General features: G+C 40.2%; 1 protein-coding gene and 1 long non-coding RNA gene across 5 annotated transcripts; one reads left to right on the forward strand and one right to left on the reverse strand.

Annotated features, from left to right (window-relative positions):
- The first annotated feature begins 1,170 nt into the window (after positions 1–1,170).
- Positions 1,171–5,475, forward strand: LOC4325851 (probable protein phosphatase 2C 5). Of its 4 annotated transcripts, none has more exons than XM_015755984.3 (12): positions 1,197–1,555; positions 1,638–1,766; positions 2,226–2,328; positions 2,492–2,605; positions 3,095–3,174; positions 3,284–3,337; positions 3,858–3,974; positions 4,098–4,152; positions 4,246–4,278; positions 4,414–4,460; positions 4,699–4,831; positions 5,092–5,475. In XM_015755984.3, the coding sequence occupies exons 1-11, from the start codon at positions 1,245–1,247 to the stop codon at positions 4,823–4,825; spliced, it is 1,170 nt and encodes a 389-aa protein (XP_015611470.1). In that variant the 5' UTR covers positions 1,197–1,244; the 3' UTR covers positions 4,826–4,831; positions 5,092–5,475. The 4 variants fall into 4 exon arrangements, with proteins under 4 accessions (NP_001388451.1, XP_015611470.1, XP_066160188.1 ...); XM_066304091.1 differs by having other exon boundaries at positions 2,495–2,605; NM_001401522.1 differs by lacking the exon at positions 5,092–5,475 and having other exon boundaries at positions 1,171–1,555; positions 4,699–5,069.
- A 3,870-nt stretch (positions 5,476–9,345) lies between these two features.
- LOC4325852 (uncharacterized) lies at positions 9,346–13,033 on the reverse strand. The gene is made up of 5 exons (XR_001542967.3): positions 12,325–13,033; positions 12,012–12,110; positions 11,843–11,949; positions 10,571–10,773; positions 9,346–9,661 (listed from the first exon to the last, which is right to left on the reverse strand). It is a non-coding gene; the product is annotated as an uncharacterized lncRNA (long non-coding RNA).
- Positions 13,034–13,330: the final 297 nt, after the last annotated feature.

Here is a 13,330-nt window from a genome sequence, read left to right on the forward strand (position 1 = left end):
TTGCCACTGTAGTTATTGGCCGATGCTAAAGATGTACTCCCTCTAGTGATAAATATTTGATGCAATTGATTATAGATAAGACCAATCATTTTTTTATTCAAAGAAAACTATGTAAGTACTATTTATTTGGTTGACTTGTATTTTCCTAAGAATGACTTATATTTCTATATATTTATATTAAATTTTTAAATAAAAATGAATGATCAACATCACATCAAGAATCAGTTGAATCAAAAGATCGGAGGAAGTGAAGGCAAGTGCACTTACGATCATTCCATGGAATTTTAGAGGTCATACAGAAATGTACTTGTCTTTGAAAATTATTTTGAGGCAGAAGGATATGGTAAGAGGGACTGGAAGGATATGGTCGGATAAATAAGTTCTACATATATGGAACTAGTCAAAATATATTGTTTTGATATCATAAGTAGTTTTGACTTTTTTTTAAGTCAAACTTCTTCAGATTTGATCAATTTTATAGAAAAAGTTAGTAATATATAAAACACCAAATTTATTTTATTAAATACAACATTGAATATATTTTGATAATATGAATGTTTTGTTTTGGAAACATTGCTACATTTTTTTCATAAAGTTAAAAAAATTGAGTAGTAAAAAGGTCAAAACCTTAAATGAAGCATTTTGTCTATTGGCGTTGTAGTAAGGAACGAATATGACCCTAATTGTTCTTCTCGAATCGCTATAGTAGGATGGATCAAACAGGTGTTACCCGGTCGTCAAAGAAAATTCAAGATAATAGAAGAGTTCGTTCTACCGCATAAGATTCTTGAATCCATTACAACCACTATCTTTTGTCTTTTTTTTCTCTTCTCTATCAAAAAGAAGATTAAAACAGAGAGAGTAACATTTTAGAAATTACTTTTGGTGCATTATCTGTACTACATGTGCTTGTATGTACTACAGGCAGTACTGGTACTCACTACTACTCAGCACAACACCCTAGCACTCGCAAACAGTCTCACAAAACGACGGAGACGAGTGGAGGAGGCAAGCAAAGCCCGAGAGAGGGTAGCGACTAGCGACTACCGAGTGACTAGCAGCACACGACAGTGACGTGGCGTCGTAGGAGGAGAGGCTCAGCCTCAGCCCTCAAGCTCGGTTCGCGGCGCCGCTCGCCTCTTATCCCTCTCCGAACTGAAATTAAAAAAGAAAAAGGAAAAAAAATCAAAATTCCCGAGAAGAAGAAGGGAAAAAAACACACACACATACAGAGAGAAAATATCATGGCGCTGCTGAGCCCGCGTGTGCCGCGGCTGCCGCTCGCCTCCGCCTCCGCCGCTGGAGCGGGGCTCCGGTGCTGCGTCAGCGGCGGCAGGGCCGGGTCGGCGGCGTGGTGCCACGCGTCGGCGGCCGGCAGCGTGGCGTCGTCGTCGTCGGAGCTGGAGGCCATCCGGTGGGGGACCGCCAAGCTGCAGGGCGCGCGCGACGAGATGGAGGACGAGGTCGTCCTCCGCCCCGGCTCCCTCCTCGACGGCTTCTCCTTCGCCGCCGTCTTCGACGGCCACGCCGGATTCTCCGCCGTCGAGTTCCTCAGGCACCCCCCTCCCTGATTCTCCTCCTGCTCTTCGTCATGGCCGCTTTCCGCGCTAACCTCTCTCCTTGGCGCTGACATGCAGGGACGAGCTGTACAAGGAATGCGCGGCGGCGTTGGACGGCGGCGCGGTGCTGAGCACCAAGAACCTCGACGCCATCACCGACTCGATCCAGCGCGCCTTCGCCACCGTCGACGCCAACCTCTCCACCTGGTCAGGCCCAGTTAGGATTCCGCTGAACAATTCCGATTGCCTTCTGCTTAGATTAGCTACTAAGGCCCTGTTTAGAACTCCGGCAAAATTTTTCACCCTGTTACATTGAATATTTGGACACATGCATGGACTATTAAATATAAACGAAAAAATAACTAATTACATAGATGGCGGGTAAATTGTGAGACGAATCTTTTAAGTCTAATTGCTCCATGATCTGACAATATGGTGCTACAGTAAACATTTGATAATGACGGATTAATTAGGCTTAATAAATTTGTCTCGCAGTTTACATATAGATTATGTAATTTGTTTTGTTATTAGTCTACATTTAATACTTCAAATGTATGTCCATATATCCGATGTGACACGTCAAAACTTTACACCCTGGATCTAAACACAGCCTAATTCCTCGCATGTTTAACGCTGTGTGACGTGACGCCTGCTTCTTCTTCACAGGCTCGAGCAGATGGACAAGGAAGATGAGTCCGGCGCCACGGCCACGGCCATGTTCCTCAGGAACGATGTCCTTGTTGTCTCGCACATTGGCGACTCCTGCTTGGTACTAACAATTCCCTACACATAATAACATGCGTATATATTAATCAATTATCAATTTATCATATATCCCGTTGTCATTGGCTAGTGCATCGTGATTGTGATGCTGAAGTGAATTGTGAGTTTTATTCTGCTGATGATGAGGGTGGGTCTTGAATGTTGATTAGCAGGTCGTATCACGCGGTGGGAGGCCTCAAGCTGTGACCAACTTCCACCGACCGTACGGGAACAAGAAAGCGTCTCTTGAAGAGGTGAAGCGGATCAGAGCAGCAGGTGGATGGGTGTGTTTTCTCTTCCAGAGTTCCACTCTAATCTTCTAAACTACCGTTCTTCTAGTTTTGTAAAGATCATGTTCACATAATTTAGTATAGAGCGCTTACGAAAACCTGTCCTCAGCTCAGCAAGTCCTTAACACCCATGAGAAAATAACAATATGTTGCCTTTCCCCATAAAGATTGCAGTTCATTTTTCAAATATGGCCATATGGAACAATAATCAACAGGATTGACCCGGTGAAATTCTAGCACATTGTTTGCTCTTCTAGTTTGTAATTCACATTCTAAGTTAGTGGTTACTAGTCATACTACTGCTGTGGGCCTGTGGTTGCATATTGTCCATTTAGACCCATTATTATGGTTTTACAGAGAATAAATGGGTTTGGTGCTGTATGGAGTAATATAATATGCTGATGGATATTTTGTTCACTGCTTGAAATGCCGATCTCACTCATGTGACTCTTCTTTGTTACGATATCGATGTACTTTTTGTAGATTGTTGATGGACGCATATGTGGAGAAATTTCTGTGTCTCGTGCTTTTGGAGACATTAGATTTAAGACACGGAAGAATGAGTTCGTCCCTTATACTCTCTGTTCTCTGTTCATACATTAAGCATACCTTTTGTTACATTATTTCGAAACAATACCCTGCTAATTTTTAACTTCTCATGGTTTTGTACAGGATGTTGGTAAAAGGAGTTAAAGAAGGGAGATGGACTGAAAAGTTTATCTCACGGTTAAGCTCTAATGCTTTTGTTCTTATGATTTTTTTATGACTTGTTGTCAAGTATTTGTTTTTCTTTTGTATTGATATGTTCCGTTACATCTGAATTCAGAAACATACCAATGCAGCTATTCTTAATTCTGATCAAACAGCGAGGCCATTTGTTCAGTTACATCTTCTCTTTTCATTCTCATGGTGAAAATAAAACACAATAGCAGGGCTAAATATCATCTGAATTCTTAGCCACAACTTACCCTCTACTAGTATGTAATAACCTGATTTCTTTTTCTTATATGTTGACAATTATCAATTGAGTTCCTTATCAACTGTTGCCAAGATAATTTGAGAGCTAATTACTGACCATACATTCTCAATTATATATCTGCTTACTCTCAAGAACAAACATTCTTCAGTATTCCAACTTTTACACCTTTTATTGGCGAATGCTGCTGCTGCATGTCATGAGATGTCTTAACTACACAATATGTCTCTTCTTCTGTGATTATGTATGTAATCAATATCTTTCTTGCAGAATAAATTTTAAAGGAGATTTAATAGTCTCTTCACCTGACGTATCCCTGGTCGAACTTGGACCAGATGTGGAATTTGTTTTGCTAGCAACAGATGGTCTTTGGGATTACATTAAAAGGTATGTACACAAATCTTTTTATTGTGTAGTTGTCCTGCTTATATTCGTTCTTGTCTGCCTCCTGAAGACATCTTAGTTGGCTATTCAACACTTTGACATGTATAATTTGGCTATCTTATATAGCTCTGAAGCAGTAGCATTAGTTAGGGATCAACTACGGCAACATGGGGATGTCCAGGTATGAAGTTTATTTCCTCTCAAATCAAGAACTCATTATGTTTCTTTTTGCAACTTATTTTTAATATTGCTTATTTTTCATTTGTTTGTGTAGGTTGCCTGTGAGGCACTTGGTCAGATAGCTCTGGTATTGACTCTTGCCACCTTTTACTTTGCCACTTATCTATTCTCTTATTTATAAAGTTAATTATCAAATATGATTTGGTGGACCCTGCATATCGAAAATGCTTTCTTAAATTTCTTGCTTTATTTCCAATTGCAGGATCGTCGGTCGCAAGACAACATTAGTATAGTCATAGCTGACTTGGGGTAATGATTCTTAACCTTTACATTGGATGTTTGTTTAGAACGAATTCAAGCATTTTGTGCATGAACGATGTTGTCCTTGTTCTAGAGTTCTTCCCATTCCGATTTCAAACGCATTATGAGATGATGCCCATTTCGCACAATTTGCTCCTTTTCCGTCACTATAATCAGGCTATAGTGGATCTCTTTGGTCTTGGTCAGCATCTCTTAACCACATTCACTGTATCTTATTTCTTGGCAGGAGGACAAACTGGAAGGAGCTGCCTGCTCAAAGGCCAAATTTATTCTTGGAGTTAACTCAAGCAGTTGCAACAGTTGGGGCCGTCTCATTAGGGATTTATATTTCATCGCTCCTTGCGTTGCAGTAGGCCTAGGTAGTTCTTTCAAGTGTGTATAGTACTTACAGTTTTACGGTCTGCAACTTCTAGCTGCAAATAATGTACATTCTTATAGGGTAAATGCATAGGATATCCGTTGAATATGTACTTCAGCTCCTGCTGGCCAAGATATTAATGGGGCTCTTTTTTTTTTTTCTGGAAGATCCTTTGATTCATCTCAGTAACTCACCACATCGAAGTAGTATTAAAGAGTTACTCCCTCCGTCGATTTACATAAGTCATTTTTTTTATTTCAGAAAACAAACTTTGTATATTTGATCAACACGGGAACCTTGCAACTGGGGAAGCTGGTGAAGAATGTGCGGGCCCCCAAGCTCAGAAGACATTCGGCTAGAGAACTCGAAGGGAAAACATATTCGGGCAAAGAAGAAGTCGAATGAAAAATTTTGTGGGGACTACTTATTAACCATTCTTGCCAGCTAAAGCCAAAAGACTATAATGACTCTGAAAATATACCATAATGCTCCTAGGGTTGATGACATAGCAAGAGCATTATAGGAAGTTCACTAAAGCCTGTGAGGGTAGAAATGTAATATCATATGTAAGACTGTAGGCTATAAAAGCTGGTCAAATTCCCGTCGCAGGACAAGACATTTTTAATACAAAAGTAATCCTCAGAAGTTGTGTTTGCTGTTTGAGCTCATTTCTAAGGATAGGCGGGAAAACTTCTTTCCAGCTTATCCCCGATCTGGTTCGTGACCTAAGGTCACGACAGTGGCGCTGTCTGTGGGGACATAAAGTCTCCGTTGGATTGGGCTCAAACAGTAAATGCGACGCTCGCAACGACAGAAAATTGTGCCGGTACACTACATGGGAGCTTTTGCAAGCGCAACAGCCCCACTTGAGAGAGAGTGGGAAAAAATAGTGGAGGAAAGTGATTTGGTAAAAGCAACGGAAGCACTTGACAAGCGGTGGGCAGAAATGGCCAAAACATCCACACCAGCGAAAGGTAATGGAACAAGTCAAGAAGAAAGAATTGCTAGCACAGTGGTGGAAGAAACAGGGAAAACACCCCTAAATGAAGTAGAACTCGCTGAATTGGTCCAAGCACAAAGGGGCCGTCATGATGAGTAAAGGACAATATGAGGAGTTGCAAAAATTGCAAGCTCTACACAGCTAGGCAGTAGGAGCAGGAGGATCAAGTGATCAAGGTGCAACACCAAGGGTTGGTGAGAAGCAATCAGATCAGACAAAGGAAGATGCTCAGAAGGGAAACAAAGAAGGAGAAAGTATCAAAGCCACCTAGGCTCAAGACCCACCGTGGACTCAAGCCTCCAGTCAAATTCAAAACCCACCTTAAATCCAAATTCCCATTCTTACTCAAAATCCAACTCAAATCCCAACTCCTAGTCAAAACCAAAATACAACTCAAACTCAAAATCCTAACCCAACACATAATTAGATTCAAGCTCAATTTCTAGCTCAAGTCCAAACTCCTGTCCAAAATCAAATTCCTACTCAAACACAATTTTCTCTTCAAAACCAACTTCCCATTCAAACACACATTCCCATTCAGCCACATATCCCAGTTCAAACCCAAATCCCTACCCACATACAATATCCTCAAACACAATTCCATGAAATTCGTATTCCTCCAAACCAAACCTATCAAATCCTTTCCAATCCAGATCCCCCAACCTCATGTACAGAAAAACTCACATCCCGCAAATGCAAATCTCACAAAGTGATATCCCACAAACACAACTTCCACAAAACGACATACTACAAATACAAATTCCACAAGTTCAGATACCTCAAATTCAAACATCCCAACCCAAATTTGCACAGATGCAACCACCAAGCACTCAAGCAGCTCAAAACCATAACCAACTTTCCCAGGATTTTTCCCCCTTCCATGTACAGCAACTGGAAATGATGCTCGAACAAGGGTACATCCCACAAATGGCCAACATATACAATATGCAGGTCAAATACCAAACCAAACCTTCCAATTCTAGCCCACACTACCTTACTTTCAACCAACCAGAGCCATAGATACAAAAAAAACCCTTTAAGCCAAAACCTACAAATGGCACCTTGCCCAACAAACTTCAAGTTATCAAACATCACAAAATATAGAGGAGATATAGACCCCAATGAGTATTTAAGGGTGTATGAAACAATAGTTGAAGAAACAGGAGGAGATGATACAGTAAAAGCTAAAATACTTCCGACCATGTTGGAAGGAGTTGCATTGTCATGGTATACAACCATTCCTCCTATGACAATCTACTCATGGGAACACATGATGGACACTTTTCGAGCAGGGTTTGTTGGAGCTTATGAAGAACCAAAAGAGACAGATGATTTATATGCAATGAAGCAACTTCCAGGCGAGACTTTGAGGAGTTTCATTGTAAAGTTTTCCAGAGTTAGGTGTCAAATTAGACAAGTGGATGACGAAATGCTCATAGCAGCTGCAAAAAGAGCTTTGTTGCCTGGTCCACTTCGTTTTGACCTTGCAAGGAACATACCAAAGACAGCGAAAGACCTGTTTGAGAGAATGGAAAGTTTTACAAAAGGTGAAGAAGACAAATTGAGAGTGCAAGAAGAAGAAGTAGCTTTGTTAGGTAAAAAAACAGTCAAAGAACAAGCAAGTTTCCCAAGGGGAAGAACAAAAAGTGGAAAACACAAACAAACCATGAAAAAAGTTCAAACATGATTACAAGCAAGAACAGAAGAAGCAAATTAACTATATTGGTGATGGATCAAACAATGGTGAAGGATTCTTTCGGCAAGATGGAAAAGGTAAAAACCAGTGGAATAACCCAAAAGGAGGAAAAAGCTATTGGGGGCAATCTGGTAGAGGTCGAGGCCAATGGTGGAATTCTAGCCGTGGAAGAGGAAGATGGTGGAATAATTGAAGAGGTAGAGGACAAGAAAGTCAAAAAGATCAAAGCAAATTCTTTCAAACATATGGCCCAAGTGGTCATTCCACGGAGGAATGTTATAGCAAATTTTGTCAAATTCATGGACCAGGAGGTCATTCAATAGAAGAATGCTGGCACATGGCCCATTTGGTGGAAAAACACATCAATCAATATGAGAACAAGTATAAAGGGGCTCGAGAGCAACGAGCGCAAAATGCTATAGAAGCACCGCAAGTTTTAAAGATAGAAGCAATTGATGAGGTACCGAAAAGGGTAATCAATGCCATAACAGAAGGATCTTCATTGGGTATTGAGTCAAAGAGACAAAGAAAGGCATATGTCAGACAGATAAACCATGTAGGAACAAGTAACCAGTCAAACCCACCAACTTACTCAAAGACAGTAATTTCCTTTGGTCCAGAAGATGCTGAGGGAATCTTGTTTCCCCATCAAGATCCTTTGGTAGTTTCGGTAGAAATCACCCAATGTGAAGTACAAAGGGTGTTGATTGATGGGGGAAGCTCGGCGGATGTGCTTTTTTTTACAGTAAATCTAATTGGAGAGGCCTCTCCAATTAGTCTTAACCAGAGACACCCATGTGCTAGTACTTTAGGAGTTTTGGTTGCTATTAATCCATTGAGCAAGTAGGGGAAATATTCCTATCATCTATGCTTCAAATAAAATTTTCTCTTAAATTACTCATCCGATTTACAATCCGATTACACCGTTGTGTTCGTAATAATTAAATCTTTACAACAAGATCTCACATGATTATATTTTGATGAAAAATCATAAATTACTTTTATGATATGTCTAAATTACTTTTAGATTTCATTAAGTTACTTCTTAGACATATAAAAGTAAATTCAATAAAGCCTAAAAGTAATTTACATATATTATAGAAGTAACTTGTAACAAAAAGAAAGTAACTTTAATTAATGCCTTTTTTCATTGAACAAATTATCATATTATCACTAAGTAAATTTGTTTGGTGCTCCATGGTGCCCGGGCTCCATGATCATCCACCGTCTAGCTGCTTTAGGATTCGTGCAAACCAAAAAATGGGTATTAATCAAATTAGCGGGTTTAACCCGTTAAGAAATATTAGCATCTGAACCATTCCATATTTCATTTGCTTGCATGCGTTTTCTAAACGTAGTATTGAACGTGATTATAATTACGTTGAGAAGACTAGGAATATGCCCGTGCTAAACGCTACGGTGCAATTCAATTTGTCACACAAGGCACACGTTGACCGCAGCCCATTGAGAACATAGCATAAGGGCGTGAATATAAATCCAAATAACAGTTTGATATGATATAAATATCAAAGTAATAGTTTCATGATGTATATAACAATTGTTGGTCATCGCGTTAACGTCTTCTTCAATATCTACATGGAGCGACTACTAAAATTTACCAATGGCAAAAGTACATATTTAGACACAAGTGTTAACATATAGTATGAAACAGAGCAGACCATGAGATTGATGTGGCAGAACTATATGCTCAAGTGGAACTTAAGTGTGCATGTTGTGCTGCTGAATATAAATTTGTCGAGAGCCTAGTGAAAAAAAAAATCATAGTATTTATGTAAGATGACAATGTTATCCATGCCCATTAAGACATCAACAAGCAACATATATTTTTACAGAGCACTAAATAATTTTATTTACACACTGTCAATCATGCCATGTAAAAGCCAACAAGATGGTAAGATCACCCAAATCCACATCACATACTTCCTAACATCAAACACACATCGCATACAATTTTTTCCATGATGTTTATGTAGTCATCAGGAATGAGGCCAATCCAATTTGGAGAAAGTTCTGTGCGACTGATCTAGTTGCAGTACCTATATCAATTTTGTTCACCAATGTAACTGGAAAGAAATTGGTACAGCTAGTGATCCCTCAAATAGCTTCACTTGTGTCTGATATGAGCCGACAGTACGAGTAAGGATATAAAACAGTTATTAGTAAAACGTGATGGCTGAATATAAAAACAAGGCAATATAAATAATAAATTTCAGTATACGCTCCAGGGCATATAAATAATAAACTTAAGTTTGCACTCCACGCATATAAATGACTCAAAGTTTAACAGTATACTGAAAGTTATATCAGATTTGAGTAAGAGCTGCTAGCACGGTTGCTATCCTAGCTAAATGTACAAAGAACAATACTCCATGCATGTGTTTAGCTTACTATCGCATAGCTGTTTTGAGAAAGTCAGCAATTTGCCTCAACATTGAAACTGTCACAGTTAATAGTTAATAGTTCACATGGGAAATAAATCTATTTTCACATTAAATAAATTAAAAACCTCTCACATTCGGTGATTAAGGGGAATCACTAAGTGCATTTATCAGGAACATCCATTGAAAAGGACTATTTGCAGGAAGCTGTAACCTACTAATTTATGACATGTACAAGACACAATGCAGATTGGACCCCTTAAGTTGTACACCTTGCAATAATAACCCAATATAGTAAAGGAATCAAAGTGGGAAGGGGCATTATTTTCAGCATAGGTTGCAACAACACATTGACCATAAGAGATTAATGTGAAGCATGTAAATTCAGCCGGCATTAAAATATTTTGCTTCTCCATGTTAAGTATGGTGGTTTGGTGAGAATTGCAGTTGATAATTTTCTGAGCGAGTAACCCAGTCATTCATCTTGGAACAACCCAGGTTCCACCATATGGATACAAACTTCATTCAATTGGTTATGTAACATAAAATTTACTGAAGCAATCGATCTGATAATACATTCTGAATTCAGTCAGAAGATACGAACAGGAGTACATGAGTAGGTAATAATAGGAATAGAGACATTACCTGATTTGAGTAATTCCTTCTGCATGAAGGGTGCCATGAAGAAATTAAACACCTAATCTGCAGCTCTGAACAGAAAAGATTTTTAATTAAATTAAACGTGGGGTTCTGCAATTTCTTACCGGTGGTGGAGACCAGACGACGGGGGAGGTGGCGGTGCAGAGGTTGCTCGCCGGGGTTGCCGGCGCAGAGTGGAGCCCAATTTTCTAATAAGATTCAAGACAGACAATCAAATCACTCAAGTACTTGAATTGAGTTCTATGCTGGCATTTAAGTGCTCAGAGCACCAATGCTATGGAGCTCCTAAATAAAAAACACAACAGTTTTTCATGTGAAAAGGCATATAAATATGCTAGAACAGTATTACCATTTATACTAATTATGCTAGTCCAAAACAAATCAGTACAGGGTCATTATATGCAAAGATCAAAGCACCCGTCCAGTCAGTAGAGGGTTAGTATATATATGTAAAGTCTACATAGAAGAATAGAAAAGTATTAATAAGGATTCAGTGGCTGCAAATATTTTGAATTCTTGAATCATATAGACAAATATGGGTAACGAGACACTCTTACTTGAGTCTAATAATTGTGCCTAATATTTTCTCAGATGATTATCAGTTTGCAGATCCAACTTGTTGAAAAGGCTTAGCAGCTTTGACAAAGGTTCATGTAGACCAGTTACTGGGAAAGGGTCTTCAGTCTTATGCACAATTACCGAGTAAATCGACAAAGTTATGAGAAACGTGAAAAAAATAAACTTCATATGAGCTGTATTTTATAGCTCAACAGTATTACTAGTACTTCTGTGCAATATTGACTGGATAATGGCTGCAATTTAAGGTCAAATTTTACATCAATTAAGCATTTCACCCAGATCAAGACCAGTCCTATAAATCTCAAATAACAACAAGAAACAACCAAATGCTGGAAAAAATGGAAAAATATTTGACCCATAAATCTGAAACAATGTTGGCCAAGTTTTAGATGGCTATCGGTATTTCGAATACAAAGTCCAGCTATGTTGGCTTTACAGGGAACAAGTCCGAACGTAAATTATACAGTTAACCCACAATAATAAACATACAAGTGTATTACTATGGTTTCCCCAAAAAGTGCCCTGTAAAATGCCATGGAACATATAGTATTCATTATTTGGGAAAGCGAAAATAAACAGATAGTTGATATGTATAACTGATAGCATATGTTCATATAAGCACCGATAGCACCTTGTACATATTAAAATAGCAGAAACAATAGGTCAAACTGTCTTTACCTTCACCGCATGGGACCAACGAAAATGGATTTCCAGATTGAAACTACAAAGCGGTCTTTTTGTTTGAAGCTATGGGACCAAAAGCCCAGTATCCTCGATGCAACTGTCTGATGAACTGACAATAATCAGATAATGCAGTTACATATGAAACTACAAATTAAGAGCTCACCTCGTCGATCGGCACTGTCTATCAGTCTATGACACAAGTACTGCTCCAGTTATCTCCTTCCTAGCTATCCTGCACCTCGGTAGCGAACTGCAGGCCTATCTGCATGATCATGACCGTTGAAATGCAGTGATGCTATTAGTATAACTTGATACTCATGACCGTTGAAATGCAGTGATGCTATTAGTATAACTTGATACTCATGACCGTTGAAATGCAGTGATGCTATTAGTATAACTTGATACTGAGATTTTGGAGTCCTTTCATCAACCGATTAACAATTGCAATATGCAAGTAGAAAATCATGCTTATTTACCTTTAGAACAACGGTCATGAGCCACTGAATTAAATTTTCTGAATCTCTCTTCCAATCTTCCAAATTTTTTTCTATTTTGTCTTCTCTCTGTTTTTAACTTTTTATTTCTCTTTTCATCCCTCAATTTTTTTTATGCTCCTTCCCCTCCCTTAAGGCTGGAGCTTGTGACTCCCATCCTCTCGCACACGCTGCGTCGTCGTCTTCCAGCCACACCATACAAGCTGCCGCATCAGAGCTCTAGCTAGCCACAAACACATCGTCGAGACGTTAGCTAGCTAGCTAGGTGGTCGGCAGGAGCAACTTGCTGAGGAGTCTATCGTCGTCGCCGTGGCGGCGCGGCGAGGAGCAGCTCGGTGCGGAAGGCGTCGACAGCGACCTGGCAGCAGGGATCGGTGGCGGCGAGGAGCAACTCGGCGTGGAATGCATCGGCGGAGACCTGGCGACAGAAGGGCTTCCGGCGGGGGGTCGGTGGAGGGCGAGCCGGCAGCGGGGATCGGTGGCGGTGAGGAACAGATCGGCGCGGAGGGCACCGGCGGCGACGTGATTCCTGCCCGAGGACGGATTCGATGACGACGGAGTGGGCGGCGATGTAGACTGCGGCGAGCCGGCACCTGCGGGGCAGATCGGCGAGGCTGTTGTGATGGGAGCGCTGATGGCGGAGCAGTTTCCGGCGTCAGCGCGTGCGGGAGCGGGATTGGGGATGCGGCGCAGGTGCGAGTGGGAGAGCGAGAGAGTGCGGGCAATGGGATGTGGGATCGATCTCAGCCGTCCGGATTTCACGAGTTAATCTGGACCGTTCTACGAGGAATGAAAGAAAGAGTGACGAGCGAAACCATTTGTTGAGCTATAGGTAGAATCAAGGCCATTAATTACGTTGAATTGATTTCTTTGCATGTATATGAATTTAGACGTTTCATTTTTTCTGTGTATATATATAGATATACTCCGTATATATCCCGTTGGATTCCAAATTTTAGAATTTATTAAATTATATGCCGGTATAACG

The sequence above is a fragment of the Oryza sativa genome, chromosome 1 (genome assembly GCF_034140825.1).
Source record: "Oryza sativa Japonica Group chromosome 1, ASM3414082v1".
In the NCBI taxonomy this organism is placed as follows: Eukaryota; Viridiplantae; Streptophyta; class Magnoliopsida; order Poales; family Poaceae; genus Oryza; species Oryza sativa.

What these genes read in the sequence shown, in the direction of transcription:
- LOC4325851 (NM_001401522.1), top strand. Translation starts at nt 1,245, where the DNA reads ATGGCGCTGCTGAGCCCGCGTGTGCCGCGGCTGCCGCTCGCCTCCGCC. An exon ending in CTTTGGGATTACATTAAAAG is followed by an intron (nt 3,975 to 4,097) that starts GTATGTACACAA and finishes TATCTTATATAG; the next exon opens with CTCTGAAGCAGTAGCATTAG. An exon ending in GGCAACATGGGGATGTCCAG is followed by an intron (nt 4,153 to 4,245) that starts GTATGAAGTTTA and finishes TTGTTTGTGTAG; the next exon opens with GTTGCCTGTGAGGCACTTGG.